Source organism: Cavia porcellus, unplaced genomic scaffold, assembly GCF_034190915.1.
Source record: "Cavia porcellus strain 051 isolate PalLab524CR breed Dunkin Hartley unplaced genomic scaffold, mCavPor4.1 scaffold_24, whole genome shotgun sequence".
NCBI lineage: Eukaryota > Metazoa > Chordata > Mammalia > Rodentia > Caviidae > Cavia > Cavia porcellus.
In genome coordinates, this window is record NW_026947507.1 from 49,312,347 (window position 1) to 49,329,310 (window position 16,964).

A 16,964-nucleotide genomic window follows, 5' to 3' on the forward strand; every position below is an offset into this window, starting at 1 on the left:
AAAGAAAAATGAAAACACATCCACAAGAAACTCAAATCTCCAAAGCATTACTTTCCCCAAAATAAATGTAAAATAACTGTAAATATTTAAAACACTATCTGTATCATGCTAATTGATGAGAGTATGAAAATCATCAAGCCCTCAATTATCAGTGGGATGTTATTTTATATGAAATTTAAAATATCAAAATAGAGTGTTCATAAATTTCTTTCTTGACTGCTATTCTTTCTTTCTGTCCTGTCAATAAACAGGTAAGATACCAATCATGCAGACTCTGAGTTTTATTTCCATTGGGAAATCCAAGTCGGGTGTTCAGGTGGTTCATGGGATGTTGTGACAAGGACAGAAGAGCTCTACAAGTTGGCCTATGGTAGGTCACTTCCGAGTCATGCAGCTTGCCAATTCACTGGTACACCCAGGGATCTGGGTTTTTCTTCAAAATAAGAAGATCAAACAAGACAATGAATACGAAAGTCCCAACTATGTTGAGTGACCTGTAATGATCTCAGTGACAAATACTGCCTCACTCTAAATCTGAAAAGTAGCCTGAATGCATGGGAGCTGTCAAGACACCCTTCACCCAAGTTGTCCTTTCTTCCCTGTGTTCTCTTGTTGCTCACTTGATCCTGTGATTACAGTGAGCCTGAAACAATTGACACAGTGGGAATTCTTGACCTAGTCCTTCATTAGTAACCCTTCATTAGTAATTGGTAAGATTCCCATATTCCAGTTTTCACTCATACCTGGAAGGCAACAGTATATCCAGGACTCATGGCCTTGAGCTGAAAAGATGTCACTGAGGAAGAGACATTGACAGCAATCCAGCCTTTGGATGCTCTTCCTGCATCACTATGATTGGATATATGATAGAAAATTTCAGATCTTGTCAACACACCATTTTCATGCTTAGGTTTGTCCCACCTAAACTCTACTATGACTTCATCCTTGGTGAGGGATCTTTCACTTGGCAACACAAATATTCTGGGATTTCCTGGGGTGGAGGGAACTGCAAAACAGAGGTGGAGACAGAGCCAAATGAAAGTAAGGCTGACTTTTACCACTCATGATCAGCATGTAGGCATCTTATCAGTAAGTATTCCTCATTTCAGAGAGCTGAGGTAAACCTCTGTCAGGAGGAAACATTTTACAGATTTCTGCAGGAAGCCATAATATTTTAGCAAGTTAAATGACTTCCTTGAGTTCAACCCACTACTACTGCTCACGCACATCCTTCCCCCCACAGTACAACTTTCACTCTAGTCCATCCCCAGACAGTTACAGCTGGAGGGGGAAGTCAGTGACCAGAAGGAGAAGAAGTAACTTTAACCAGCCTTCAGCTAGTTCTAGGTGTAAAATGCATCACACGTAGGATCTCCCCAAGCCCTTGGAAAGTAGGAAGTGAGGAGAAGAATGAGGACAAGGACAGAGCCTGAAGGCCCCAGTTTTGCCAGCACCAAACCAAGCATGCAGCCCCTTAGTCGTGTGCCTTGTTTCCACATCACTCTACCCGAGGATTCTCTTCTTTCTCTTCCACAAGGCCACCATACCTTTCCCATCCCAATCACACTGCTTCTTAGTGCATCACTCACACATTTTACACCACCACCCCTACAATCCCCATTGGCCTTCACACACTCTCTTCACATGGGAGCTTGTTCCTGCTCCATCCTCAGAGCTAGCTGATTTCTGCTCCCAGAGGCCTTCCTGGCTATATCTACCCACACCAACCAAGCAGCCTGCAGCAGCTGAAGGAGGTGAATTTTCGTAGTGGCAGCTATTCACTATAGGCCATTGCTGTCTGGCTGTCAGTGTTTTCTCTCTGGGATGTGTGCGTTTATCTCCATGATGTTTATGAGATCCAGTACAGAAAACACCTTTTCTTATTTCCTATTAAATTCCCTGGATCTAACATAGGCCTGGCACGTAGTAAGTACTTAACGAGTAGTCATCAATTTGAACAATTTCTTACTTTATTGTAAACATTTTGAAGGAAATGGCCAATCTTGTCATCCTCCCTTACAGTCCCTGGGCCCTGGGTGGACTCCTGGTGAATGCACTAAATTCATTTCCCTCGAACAGACGGCCTCAAAGAGAGAATACCTGCACCCAAACATGACCTGCTTCAGAGCACAAGCAGGTTCCTCAAGGTTGCTGCCATGAGACTCATGCATAAATCATGACCATAAAAAAAAAAATGGTGGATGGATGTCTAGGTTTATCGAGCCCTAACTGCCTGCCAAGTCTTGTGCTAGGAAATTTACATAAGTTAAGTTAATATAAAGCTATACTTCACTCTCATTTGTGATGAGAGTCGATGAAACTTGGTACAAATCTTGGATTAGGTCCTTACCACTTAGTAGCTATTTCTCATGGGCAACTACAGATTTTCCATTTTCTTACTTGCATAATCATAATTTTACATCTGTTCTGTGTACCTCACAATTGTATAAGAATCAAACAAAGTTATATTTTTGACACACAGTAGGTGTGTAGTAGACATTTTGAAAGAGTGATATATATGTGTGTATATATATACATATACATCTTCATGCACTTTAAAGTAAAAATATAGTTCATAACTTAACCATACATATGTAAAAGTATGTTAGTCTGACATGCCTATGTAAAGATGGGATTGGAAACATAACACCCAAGAGTGCACACATCTGTTGCCAGTACATATGAGACCTTTTTTAAATAGATTTCCAAGAAACATAAAATGTAAAACATAAAAATGGCAAGTTATTCCCCCACAGTACAACTTGAGTTACCATCTTTATGAACATTGCCTTCTAAAAACTTATTTTTATTCTTCAATACTCATTTCCTTATGCAAGGTCTTGCAAAGTACCTGAAACATGTTTATGCATCTTATATATCTAACAATTAAGTGAAATACCCGTTAAGAAATCTTTGAAATTTTCTTCTTGTAAGGTAAGTTATTCAGATTATTTTAATGATGTTCTTCTAATTTCCAAAAAAGTTATTGGAAGGGTAGAGAATCTAAACACACCTACAAAACTGAATGTTATTTTAAATATCAGTAACTCTTCATTCCAGATTATGGAAAGTAAGATTCTGCATCTTGTTATTTTAAAGAGAAAATTTTACCCCTGTACCTGTATCAGGTGCTCGAAGTGATACAGATGTTCTTGGGCCCTTTCCCCAGTAGGTATAAGGAGTGACAGAAAGATTAAATAAGGTATACGGCTCCAGCCCTTCCACAGTGAATACAGGTAACAGCTGTTTTTCACTAGCCAGGGACTAAAATATAAACACAAAAAATAATTACAACATTTTTCATTCCTGATTAATTAAAGCCCCCAACTTTGCTTCATAAAGTCAACACTTGGAATCTTGGAAAGACTAATTTTGGTAGGTCTGAGGTTGGTGAAAGTGTGTCCAACATGACAGCACAAAGTGATGACATGCAGTAGACAAGTTAAGAACCCTAATAACCCAAGGCCAAGGAAACGACCGACGTGAAAGACTTGACTGAGTGAACGAGGCCAACACCTGCGTGCAGAGCTGACACAGACTGCGTAGTATGCGTCCCAACAGAAATGAGCAGAACCCACACCACACCTTGGAGTGAGCACTGAATTCCACGCTGTAAAAAACTACACCCCAGTCGACTGCAGGGGGAGCACTCCACAGGACTTGAAAAGCAGAAGCATTTCCTTCAGTCCTAAATGAAGACTCTGGAACAGAATCTGGTATAACCTTGGGGGTGGAGGAAAAGTTCCCTAAGGGAGGGAAGAAAGAAAAAAAGGCGACAAGGGTCATCCATCATCACAGAAGAATGGGAGAGCAATCGAAATGACTACTGATTAGAACTGAATCAAAGATTTCCCTTTCTGTATTAATATTTTGAAAATCGCCTTTTCTGACTTTTTCAGCTGTAACTTTGAGCTAAGATTAAACTAACTACAAACAAGGCAACAAAAACTACTGATACCTTCTTCCTCTCCCAGCAATCCCAGCCTTCTATTAAATGTATTTAACAGAAGCAGAGGAGAAGAATAGGCATGAATGAGACACTGTACCTGGCAGAGGCTTGAGGGACGTCTGAATGATCGTGAACTGATTGAATCTGGCAGGCTCTGAAACAGACACGCTGGTTCTCTGCTCAATTTCCTGAGCTGTGATCACGCTGAAGCCATTGATCCAGAAGAGCCGGCCGCTGTAGTACATCAGAGCATTCTGGGAGATTTCAGAAGTGCTCCAGGCTGCGAACTCTGTGATGCTGATGGCCCCAGAGCTGCAGAAACACAAACACCAGTGAGTGTGTGCACCCATTGCCAGCACCTGCCAGAGCACCTGTAAGGTGTGTGTGCCAGTGTGGAAACAGGAGTGAGAATGAAAAGGAAGCAGAAACACTCTGCACTTGTCAGCACTTCCAGGTCCATGTTAAATTTGTTTTCTATGTTTGTCTTCATGTACTAGACCTAAATCAAGTGTATAGGAATTTTTAAATCGAGGTGATATTGTTCTAGTAAAATAGTTTAAGATTGCAGTTTTAATTTGTGACTTTGGTATTATTTCACTTCATGTCACAACCTGAATTCTTGCTACTTCACCAGTGCACCATGTCTTTGGTTTATTCCACACACACTTTCTTTTTCAGTTTGAAATCATGTTTTACTTCTAATGTGACTAGAAGTATCCAATAACTGTATTTTTAAACAACACCTTTTCTCTTCCTTGTAGTGTCATTAGCACAAAAAACATTGTTTTAGAAATGATATTGAATCTTTATGAAGACTGTATTTTGTTTTTGAGAAACTTTAAAGTTGAGAAGCACAGGACACATTTTCAGAAGAGCAATTTTATGTTACCCACTTTCAGTAGTATCCACAGTATCCGAATGTAGTTTTAGGGAGTCCAGGAACAAAGAGATCTTCTCAAGTTAAGGGAGTTGGGTTATTTAGCTCTGTTCTTATCCAAAACACCAAGTAAATGTTAAAAATATTTCCACTGGTGGAAATACAGAAGTATGTGGCTATTTATATATCTTTTCAGAAATATCTTTTTTCATCAGAAAATGACTGGTTCCATTCGCTTTCTCATTGTATTTTCCCCTCTAATCAGCTAGAGCTTCAGGTAATGTTTTTTTCACTAGTGTCATCATTATTATGACTGTTCACAGTATAATTGGGCAAGTAAATTAGTGCTGGGTTTAATTTAGTATGTACTACCTGTCAGGTAATATGCATAACAGCTGTAGTTTCTTTCCTTGGTCTTTAAATCACTTAAATGATGTCATACTTCAGTCTGGAAAAATCTTACGATATCCAGACACTGGAAGGAAAAATTCTCTTTGGCGTTTTATGTTTAACTTAGGAAATACATACTGTAGTTACATTGTATCCTAAAGTACTCATCTTTGTATTCTGAAAAGCATATGATTTTAATTAGTTGCTACACATACAGGAATTAATTGCTTGATGGGAGCTGAAACATATTCCATACAGTTTTACAGCACTTGCATTAGTAGAAGAAAGGAAGACTCCAGGTACTTCCAGGAGTTAGAAATAAGGCTACCATGCAGTAATGAAACCAGAAAAGCCCATATGTAAAGTATAAATTTCCTGTCTCCACAAAAGCTTCAAAGAGTGCTTACAGATACGAAGCAAAAAAGGCCTCAAGAACAATCAAGAACAACGTAATAGCCCCACACTGCAGGTAGAAGAATTAGGATTCAGGTAGCACTGCAAGGGTATGTGTATTATATCCAGGGGTTTGAAAAATGGAAGCATCTGGACACCAAGACTTTGCAGGCTTTATTCACAATGAACAGGCACAAGTTTTCCTGGACGTGGTAGCTGTGAGAACAATGGTCCAGTGCAGTCGTAGGACATTAGCACAGTTTGTCATAAACTCAGACACTGACCTGGCGAACATACTCCTAGCAACCCAAAACCTTCACATAGTCAACTACCTCTCGCCTAGTCCAGACACAGAGCACCAAGAGGGCGAGCATCCATGGCCACATGATTCTGCTTGTTCCAGAGCAGGGCTAGGCCTAACTGTGATCCATGAGCCTCAGGGAGGGGACACCTGAGAGGCAGAACTGCACAGAGCCCCCAGCTCAGCCACTTGCTAAACATGGGACTTGCAGATAATTCAACCACTCATTTAATCACCTACTAAATGTAGTAACAATACTAGAATCCCCACACATGGACAAAGCCAATATCATTTTGTCATAACTTTTTTAAAAAGTAAAAAGATGAATTTAAAAAATTCTCTGACCTCACCACCCTATTAGAAAAGGAGGCACCACAGATGAGTGGTGACAGCGCCCCAGAAGACACAATCTGACTGGTCTTGCCCTGCAGAGCCTGCCCTGCCTGCCCTTGGTGAAGCATGGTTGTCACACTGTTCCAGCCCGCCTGACCTTCACTGTAGCCTCCCAGGGCTCTCTGACTGTGGCTGCAGCAATGTTTATAGTACTGTCCACCACTTCATCGAAATTTTGCTCCTTATCCAGATGAGGGAGTTCAATTAAATAGATTATCGCTTAAACTGCTTCACAGTTTCTTTTTACACTATGAAAGGGAATTTTGTAATGATTTTTACTTTAAAAATCTGTTCAGTTTGTTTCTAAAATTATTCCAATTACCTGACACTCAATAAAAACTGTCCAGTGATACTCCATGTTGTGGGGTGATGATTTGGCTGTTTCAAATGATTTCTATAAATCATTTTAACTATATTGATTGTGTTTGTATTCCTTTCTTTAGAAAAACATAAAGTATGGTATTTCAAGTTAAAATGAGTAAGTTTTGTTTTATGAATTTCACAGAAACATTTGAAAAGATGAAAACTATGCCAGAGAACAGGAGTTCTGAGCATCTGGGAAGGACACAGTAGCCTCACCAAGGAGGCTCCTACAGTCCTGTATCTACTAAACCACCGCCAATCTGTCCCTACTCGGCTATGAAGTCTGAGGACTTCTAGTCACATTCCAATTTATGTTTCGCTGTCTTCACATCTCAATGAAACTTTCCAGTTTCTTTCTGAAGTACACAGAACGAAGCAGCAGACAGAAGGATGCTGGCCTGCAGGACACATCAGCCTGAGCACCTGGCCCTGCAGACACTGCTGTCACTGCTTTCTGGAAGTGTCTGGTCAGCCATGTGCCAGGCCAGCTGGCTACTGCTCCAGCAATCCTACATCTGTCCCAGGACAGGATAAGGAGTTTCCCTGCAGGGCGGGACCAAACTCACGATCTCCAGTGTTTTTTGCCTTACTTCAATACAATCTTCTCATTTTCAGGAGGTCAGTACTGCAAACCCTTCAATCCTCAAGAAGAGGTAAGGCTTGACTTAAACAAAAATTCATCCAGAAAATCATTGCATGGTGTTTGCACTATAACCTCTTCCGTGAAATCTGTAGTGCACACAGAACTCATCAAGGTCATTCTAGGGAGAGGCAGTTTATTTGATGCACATTACATGTGAGTTCTATGCTTGTGACTAGGAACCCAGGACCACAGAAGAGAGATGCAAACACTGCCTTCACAGAGTATGCAGCCCCGCTGAAAAGGCAGAGAACTGGCAAAGAACTACATTAGTGAGTGGACTCTCAAAGGAAAAGGAAAGCACATTCAACAGCAAGAGAAAGCCTCCCCTAGGGAACAATGTTTGAGTGAAGCCTGAATGAAGCTCTGCCGCTGGAATGCGAACCAGAGTGGGGGACACTTCCAGGGGAGAAAACAGCAAGGACACATGCCCCATTAGCGCAGTATAATCTGTTCCAGTGAAGGAAATATACCTGAATTGCTGCACTCATTTCGACTTCTAAGTGAGAAATGTCCACTGCTTACAGCTTTAAATTTTTACAAATGAAGGAAATGTACAAAGGAGAGGAAAGAGCAATTTGAATGTGGAAGTCCGTTTCAATTCTCAGACACAGAACATGAGGAAGGACAACAAACATTTCAGTCCCTTCCTGGTCATCTCTTGAATTAACCATGAGCAGGCAGCTGTATAAACATTTCTGATCTCAGTCTTCTTAACTATGGAATAAAATAATCTTTGAGTGGTCCCTCTAAATGCTGTGTCATAATGAATTCATATCTTATGTTTAATTTCAGACCTGTAACTATTCTTGAAATTAAAAACTATTGACTGTTGAAGCTAATAATAATTTTAAAAATATATGACAGTAAGAACACAAATCATAGGGGGAATACCATGGCTATGCAGACAGTGGGGTTCCACAAGCTGCAGTGACAAGGTCCAACCCAATCTAACTGAATAGGTTGAAGTGGTGAGACTTCTTTAAAAACCCATGGACACATTATTGGAAAGCCCTAGTAAACAGATCTTATGCAAAGAGAAAATTCTTCTTGCTCTGTTTGACTTTAATCCTCAGCACATGCACACACACACACACACACACACACACACACACACACACACACCATGAAAAAACAAGGCAGCAAAATGCCTCCAAAGACTCCTAACTCTCCTAAAGCAGATCCAAGCACAAGTAGGGAAGAAAAGAGGCACCAGGTAGCTCAGCTGTTTGAAACAACTTAGCTCAAAGTGATACAAACCAAAAAAAAAAAAAAAACCACAGTTAAACTATCAAACAAACTGACCAATGTGGTGTGGAAAAAACACTAAGTACTAAGTACTACTAAACACTAAGTAACTACATCAAAACAGAAGCTCTCATGACACATCATCGTCAAAATCCCAGAAGTCCAACACAAAAAAATCTTACAAGCTGCCAGAGAAAGGCTCCACTTTATTAGCAAGCATAAAGCCCCCACGTATCTCCTGGGTTCCTGAGGCAGATCTTTCTCAGCATCTCCGCTGGGCCTGCTTCTGGCCCTCACAGCTCTAACCACAATGCACTTGCAATCGGTTTTTTGCATACCTGTCTTTCCTCATGGGTACCTTGACTGTGACAATATATAATTTATGAGTATTTATCAAAAGAATAAATGAATCCCCACACGTTATAATCTATAACTGAGAAGCAACCAAGTGCCTCTGAGAGACATTTCTCACCTCTGCCCTCGCAGACCAGCAGTGTACAGATGAATACATTGACTGTCCTGAACCAACCAATAGAGAAGCCCATCACTGAGGTCTAATGTGAGAGCAATAACCTACAGAGAAAAGAAAATAAGGACATGAACCAAATGTGCATTTGCAGCACACCTTTGTGAGTAGGTCACACTTTACTTATTTTTTTCTTTATGCATTTTTAACACCCTCTTTGGAACAGCAAACTCAGTGATGTTTTTACTTTTTTGCTGAATATAAAAATAATGTGATTCTGCATATTGCCATGTTATTTGGATGTAAACAGTGGTTTCCTAAAGTTCTCTGAAAGATAAGTAATATCAGTATTCACTTTACATATTCAGTTTCAGCAATTATCGAAGAATAACTCTTGGACAGCAGCACCAAGAAAACATTCTAACCTACTCAGTCTGCAACTGAGCCAGTACCAACCCTTGCCTAAGACTTTGGACATTTTAGCAACTCGATCCAACAAATTTTACTAGACCAGGTATTCTCAGACATGGCTGCATATTAGCACCATCTATGGAGCTTGTTCATCAAGTCTTGGTTCCCTGGTGGCATCCTATGACTTGTGATCCCTGGAGATGAAGTCCTGGCTCCAGTGTGCCTCAGAACCACCTGAGTGATTCCAGAGTGCCACCATGTTGGAAAACAAAAGGTTTACAGTATTTTAAATTGTGTATGCTATTATTAAGTAAAATCAAAGCACACTGACTCACTCCAAAAAGATAATAAACACAGGGTACTTATTCATTACGCTTGTATTCTTGTGTGTATATAAAGTCCTGTTTCCAGATGACAGCCAAAAACCACCTCCTGCTCTGTTTCCTTGTTGCTGTCCATATCTCAATTTTATGTACAGTTGTCTAGTGAGGCCTCTTATGAAACGGAGTGCCGGAGATACAAGTTACTATCAAATGAATCTCTTTTTGCTTTCTTTGGCATTACAGGTATTTTTCAAATAAGTTGAGACTAGAAAGAGCCTGGCCTCAGAATAATGAGTCCCTTCTAGTAGAGCTAGAAGCTGAGAGATATTAGGAGGATTCAAGTTGGTGTTTACATCTTTAGCAAGATAAGCAGCAGTTAAACTAAAATAACAGGCCATTAAAAATATTTTTTAAAATACAGTATTCAGCTTTATTCTAGTAGAGTGTAGTGTTTAAATGAAATGTCTTTATGTAAAAAATGCAAAATTTTATGTTATACAATTATGTTCTACATACTTGCAGTATCACATATTGCATTCAACACACAATTCAGTGGACTTCTTCCAGACCTGTATTTGCCAGTGAACAATGAAAAGCTTATTTGATATTATTTTAAAAATACAATGTTATAAAGTATTTAAAAATCAGAAATACTTTCTGACAGGTCAGCCTACTGCAAAGAAACAGTCATGTGACACTTGACTGTAAGAGCATGATGTCATCTTAGAAACACAGCCCATGTCTTTGAAAGAATTTACCTGAGTCCTCCCCCAGGAGGTAAAACCTATTCTAGTGGTTCCTGGCCTTTCAGGATTGAATCATGTCCTTGCATCATGCGCAAACAGACTTATTGATTGGTTTTTCTTAGCATAAGTGAAATTAGGTTAATCTTGTCTGGTTATTTATAAGATGATGCACTGGAGTCTTCCAAATTACAAATTAACTCTAACTCACTAAAACAAGAGATCCTGTAAGTCCCTTTGCCAGGCTACAATAAGTATTCAAACCACAAGTAAAATCCAGATGTTGGGTCTTCCCACTCCTCTACATTCCTAGCAGCTCAGCGTCTCAACAAACAGAGGTAGGCCATAAGTCTCTGGAAAATTTATCACGACTGATAGCATCCATAACTTGGAAAAAACAGATCCAAACTGAAGCTGTCACACTGAAGTTCAGTCCTGTGGTAAAATGTACTGTGTGCTGTGAGTCAAACTCATCTGGTGCAACACTAAGCATCTTCTTAGGCGAACATCTTGCTTCCTTCTCCATTTTCCTCACATACATAATCATGTCTTTCTATGAGAACTGGCTGGCTGTGTCTCCTTGTGTCTGCTGACTGGAAGCAGCTCTTGGCTGACAGATAAATCTATGACTGACATAAAGGAGGGACAGTGAGACTTAGAGATGTGCTGAGTCCAAAAGGTGCTGATCCCAAGACATCTACTTTTTGGAAAGTAGCTGCAAAACGGAATTCAGGAAACTTCTCAGCATATTGATGCATTATTACATTTCTGGGCACATTTGGAGAAACACATCTTTCTTTCAACTCCCATGCCACATCCCAGACTGGCAAGCTGTCATACATTCTGTAACTGTGCCCTGCACGGCTCGACATCTGATGCTCCACTAGTCAATCCTTGATGTGGTGCATAGGTTTCAAATCCCTTTTAGATATGTTATAATCTGTATACGCAAATCTGATCTCCTTAAATGCAGAATTCTAGAAATTATAGCTTATGTATCCTATGAAACTGGTAATGGAAAATTACTCAACAGAAATTTCATATATTCATACATATTTTGAACAACTGGTGTATATTTTTCCCAACAAGAAAGGGGCTTTGAAATAATTTTTAAAAATTAAGGACTATGTTAGGTATAAATAGAGTGAGCAGTTTAGTTCATAATGTTTTTATGTAGTTTTTAAGTTTTCTACAATAGACATATTAGTATTGTGATCTGAAAAAATAAGTTTCAGAAATTTAGGTGAAATCCTAGGGATTAGGTAAATAGGTTAAATAAAGTTAGGCATTGCTTCTAGAAGTTTACTAAGTAAAAGTAATATTTGTTTTGAAAATGTTGCCATATAGGGTGTGTTTTTAAGATCAAAAGACAATAATAACTTTACACTGGGCATTTACCATATTATTGAAACAATTCTTACCACCTTACCTCAAATAAATTAGCTCACCTAATTTTCATCACAACCCTAAAAAGTTGAATAATTTTCAATTCTCCCATTTTTCAGATAGGAAAGAGAATAGAGAAGTAATTTGCCTCAGGAACACACAGTTTGTAGAATAGCTAGCTGCCACAACTGATTTTTAAAAACTTTAAAAACACCCGCACCTGATAAGGAGATCTAAAAAATTCAAGTCATCAAGATTATAAAACATTAAGAAGTTAAAATATCCAATGTGAATGCTTTTAAAGTAGAGCAAATTATAAAGAACTCTATTATATATATACAATTATAAAATTAATTATAACCTCAAAAGAAGGCTTCACGACACACTGACTCTACCAAGATCCTGCTGCTTCATTATTTCTCTGAGGATCCAACCTCATCTACTCACAGTAACCAAAGAACAGCATCACTTGATATTAGTACATGGTCAGATCTCAGTAGAATTTGTCACCTTTTTCCCAGAAAACCAAGGCTGCGCCTGGAGGACAAGAGCACTTTCTCCATTCAGCCTGGTGCTCTCTACTGAGCAGAGTGTGGTCCAGTAGAGAAATCCACCCACAGAGTCCACAGCCATGTCATTCACCAGCAGCTTCACATGCGTAACCATGTCGGAGTGTCCCGTCAGCATGGACAGCCTATGGATCTAAGGGCACAGTGGCGTAGTCAGCCAATGGTTTTTTCAAATGACATTGCTATTTCCAAATAGTGTATTCCAATCATTAGAAACTCTTCCATTCATTCATACAACCACAAGTATTTAGCAGGACTGTGCTAGGCAGTGTGCCAAGCCTTGGACACACTATGACCAATAGGTACACCACCTGTCTTCATGGAACTTACCTCTTGCTATCTCTAAAGGGAAAGGAAGTAAATTTATTGTCAGAAAAAGCATTCAGTATTTCTAATTGTATCTCTAGAAAATCAAATACTCATAGATCAGCGTATTTGATTGTATTCCTGAAGGAGATACATGTCCTCTTGAAGTGAGGACCTCTTTCCTCACTCCTGTCTCCCATCTACTTCCTTCTGGGGACTCACCATCATCACTGAGCACCTACGCTGTGCCAGGCAATGCGCTATTTTAGCCTCAGAACATTGACAGCTATAATCCTCACATTAAGCCCAGTAGGGATTTCTAGTCCCTAGTTTTTTTCTTCATTAAGTAAACTGGGTTGAATGAAGTGAAGCAATCTGTCTGGAGTTAAACTTGCTCTACAAAGACAGAAAATGCTGGAAGCCAATTCACATATCTGCCCTTCTACTTCTTTAGCACTAGTTCTGACCTACACCATCGCAGGAAGCATCCCCTTGGCAGCATCCTCAGCACCACCTTACCTGTCATTACACCATCAGTCAGGCTACCACGTGTGGCTTTGCCTCTAACCAGATTACTTTTTCTTATTGTTTCTTTATCTCATCAAAGCAGTGGAGGGGGGAAGTGCCTGCACAACACTGAATGTGCTGGCCTGTCCCTTGCTCAGCTTCCCTAGCCCTGCCTACACCTTTGGAAACAGCCTTTGAAATCTGTCCTCTCATGCCAGAGCCCCCAAATGGCATTTTAATGGATTTATTTTTAAGTGCTAATGAAAATATATAACTAGTACCCACAATAGTGATATAAAACTTCACTTACACATAAATGCACTTCAAAAAGAAGTTTAAAGACAAACATTACCTAAGCTGTTAAACCAAGAGTGCCCAGGACGCCAGACTTTCACTCACCACATATGTCTTTCCAGCCCAGTAGAGAAAGCGACCCAACCACTCAAAAGTCAGAGCCCCTGCCCCTGCGATGCTGGAGATGCGGTGGCTCTCAGAGACTCCTGATCCGTTCAGCAGCCACACGTGGACCTCTCCTCTGGTGTCGCTGTAGTACAGACTGTTGTTATACCAATCCATGTCTTCAAAGAAAAAGGAAAAGTTATTACCAGCTATTTTTCATGTACACCAAGAAAATATAAACATTTCAATATAATGTTAAAGCTTGTACTGACATCAAGTTCCCCTAGAACTGCAGAAATTTGTAACGTGTATTTCAGTAATGTAAACTCAGTACCTTAAGCCCTAGAACTGTACAAAGAAATGCACTCAGGTTCTCCTCTTTGCTAGACACTGTCCTGGGCACTTTTCATATCTAAGTTAACTTCTAAGACAAAGCTAGGAAGTAGGAATGAGCCCGTTTGCAGCATGGCAAGCCTGAGATTACGGGGTGGGAGGGACAGAGGAAGACTGGGATCCTGCCAACTCCAAAGTAGTATCACTCCACTGGCATCAGAAGGCTCCCCATCCCCCATGTCTAGCCCCCACATTAGTCACAGTGGTGTTGTACTTTTAATGGCCAAGCCAATCAAGAAAATGATCAGATAATTAGAGAGATATCAGCAGGAAGATCACTGTTATCCCACCTAGCAGTAAGGATTTTCCTTTGGAAGGCAATGTTACCTTCCATTACTTAATAACCTTCTTCACCAATGAAGTCTTATTGAGAGCTCTGCACAACAGTTCCTGGCTCCAGTCCTATAGAAAACTCAGAGTAAATGATCTAAGAACAGCAGTCTTTGTGGAGTGAGAGGTTGTTAAAGCAAGATGGCATCCACAGACTAAAACACATGAACACTAATCAAGGCCTCCCTGAAGCGGGTATGAATCAATACATCATTCCTATTTTATGAATTACAAATTGCACTCTTACTTAAGGACTGATGTTTTCTTAACAGTACCATTGGCAGTGTCATCTAGTCAGTATGCCTTCTTTTCACTATTGGCATAATAGCAAGCAAGTGATTCTTTTCATTTATTAAATACCTCAAGAAGTCCCATGAGCAGAAACCTGTCGTGTTGGTGAACAAGGGCAGTTACCTGACACATTTCCTATGTCAGAAGATAAGAACTCTCCTGGGCCAAAACTGTTCAGTGGTTTACTCCAAAGCCCATCTTCTTTCACAGCCATGATAAATGGTGGCTCCGTAGCTATTTGATTAAAAATTTTTTTTAAATACCAGAGGAAGTATTTTTAGATATAAATCTTTTTAAAGTAGAAGCACAAGCTTATTATTAGATTCATAAAGTAATAAACAATGATCATAAACCCAGTATTCATTTCTAGGGTTGGAATGCATCAGTGTGTGGGAAACAGGGACCTCACTTCTGCAGTTGGAAGGGATTGAACTTCCAAATAGGACACCTCGTACCCTCTGCCAAGCTCAATGCAGAAGGCAGGCCTTTCCAGGTGCCAACACTGTGCCCTCAGACTTCAGGCTCCAGAACTGTGAGCCAGACTTCAATTCTCCACATCACCCTTACAGGTTCAGTGAAAGCTATGAAAGATAGAATAGGACTCACTCAGAGAAGAAATATGGAATATGAATTAAGCTCCTATACATTATAATTTTGTGTTTGCTTGTTGTAAAAAATGTGCACTATTGTTTCATTGTCTTAAACCAAAATCAAAAATCCCAGGAAAAAACAACTTATCCATTCATTGTTAAGCTTCATTCAGAGGGAGAAGGTGAATCACTTTTCCTTTAATAAGCATCTCACAAAATTGAAGGAAATTATACAGCTGGTGAATATGTCCAATATAAGCACTCACTATCCAGACTTCTGTAGTGTCTCATTAAGGTATTCTTTCCAAAGTGACTCATAACTCAGACCTTTTGCACTGTCTTCTCTTTTAATTTGCTTGTGATGTTTTTCAACTTCTTTTTCTTGGTCCTGATATTTTTTGTTTCCTGCTCTATCCTTGAAGCCAGAAACCCTTCTCTGAGATGCATTTCTTCATAGTCCTTGCTGCCTCTCAGAACCTACAGGAGCAGATCAGTCCCCTTCTGGTGACACACCAGAACTGCTGGTACCAGGACTTGGAGTGGAGTTTCCTGCCCTCTTTGGCACAGTGACTGCAGCTGTGCCCTCCACATCCTGCCCCAGCAGTACATCACCTAAGTACAAGGCTTACATTTCAAGATTTCTTTTCTAAAGTAAAAGAATACCAGAATTTTGAAAAGTAATGCAGATAGATTGGGGCAATTATATCTGCTTATATACATATATTATTCATTCATACACTCAGATTTTTACACAAATCTTAGAGATTGAGCACAAAGAGATATCTGCAGTGATACGTCAGTGTCGTGGTCATGGAAGACACTTTTCTTCCAGTGGGTTGCTGTTTGCCATGGTTCTGTTCAAAGTACCTAAAAGCAACTGTGATAATGACAGTGTTATACAGCATAAAGTTATTTTCATTTCTTCTACCAAGTAGATGAGATTTGAAATAATTCATAGCTTCATAGCTCCTCAACTTCCTCACCATAATTCAGGGTTCAAGAATGCTGTGGCTCAGGCTGGGGATTTAGCTCAGCAGCATAAGCGCCTGCCTTGCAAGCCTGTGGTGTGAGTTCGATCCCTGGTACCGGTAAAAATACAAAAAAAAAAAAAGAAGAAGAATGCTGTGGCTCAACAAACCAAGAGAAAAAGGAAACCCAGGAAGAAAAAGGAAAGTATCGCATTTCCTAAAATGTATTTCAGAAACTAAAATACTAAGAAAGACAAATGCCATCCTGATTTACTGGCTTCCCTAATAGCAGATAAAAAACACATCCCCAAGAGGTCAAAACCTCTATTCTAATTTCATCACATTAGATTCAGGAAATTTTAAAGTTTTTTTGTCCGAATCATTCCCTAAAAACATAACATTTCTCACCTGGCATCAGAGTTGTACCCACTGAGGGCTCTGACCAGGGACCTGGGCCCTTGGGAGAACTTGCTCTCACAGAAACTTTATATTTCATAGCACTGTGCAGCCCAGGTATGTCAAGCATGACTCCCTTTATGTTAGAGAAAGTTTGAGCAAACTCAGGAAGGTCTTGGGTTGATATCTGCACTTCATAAGTCCAGTTCTGCCAGGCAGAAGTGCCTAAAGAGAAGAGTTCAAACAATGTCACTGATCAGAGTAACATCAGCAAGGGTGAACCAAAGATAGTCAACAAATCCATCAACAGCCTCCTCTCCAACACCCATTAT

The 16,964-nt window shown here is 39.9% G+C and overlaps 1 protein-coding gene across 5 annotated transcripts in view; it reads right to left on the minus strand.

Annotated features, from left to right (window-relative positions):
• Positions 1 to 16,964, minus strand: part of Ros1 (ROS proto-oncogene 1, receptor tyrosine kinase) — a 140,848-nt gene that overhangs the window by 66,345 nt on the left and 57,539 nt on the right. For all 5 annotated transcript variants that reach the window (XR_010042720.1, XM_023561601.2, XM_063235032.1 and 2 more), the window contains exons 14-22: positions 16,645 to 16,857; positions 14,802 to 14,912; positions 13,665 to 13,843; positions 12,394 to 12,585; positions 9,027 to 9,127; positions 4,047 to 4,261; positions 3,586 to 3,746; positions 3,120 to 3,264; positions 744 to 1,006 (exon numbers count right to left, since the gene is read on the minus strand). Coding sequence is in view for 4 of the 5 variants with exons in the window: in XM_023561601.2 (XP_023417369.1) it covers positions 744 to 1,006; positions 3,120 to 3,264; positions 3,586 to 3,746; positions 4,047 to 4,261; positions 9,027 to 9,127; positions 12,394 to 12,585; positions 13,665 to 13,843; positions 14,802 to 14,912; positions 16,645 to 16,857 (1,580 nt within the window). In the remaining variant the exon portion in view is untranslated. The remainder of the gene's footprint in view (positions 1 to 743; positions 1,007 to 3,119; positions 3,265 to 3,585; positions 3,747 to 4,046; positions 4,262 to 9,026; positions 9,128 to 12,393; positions 12,586 to 13,664; positions 13,844 to 14,801; positions 14,913 to 16,644; positions 16,858 to 16,964) is intronic.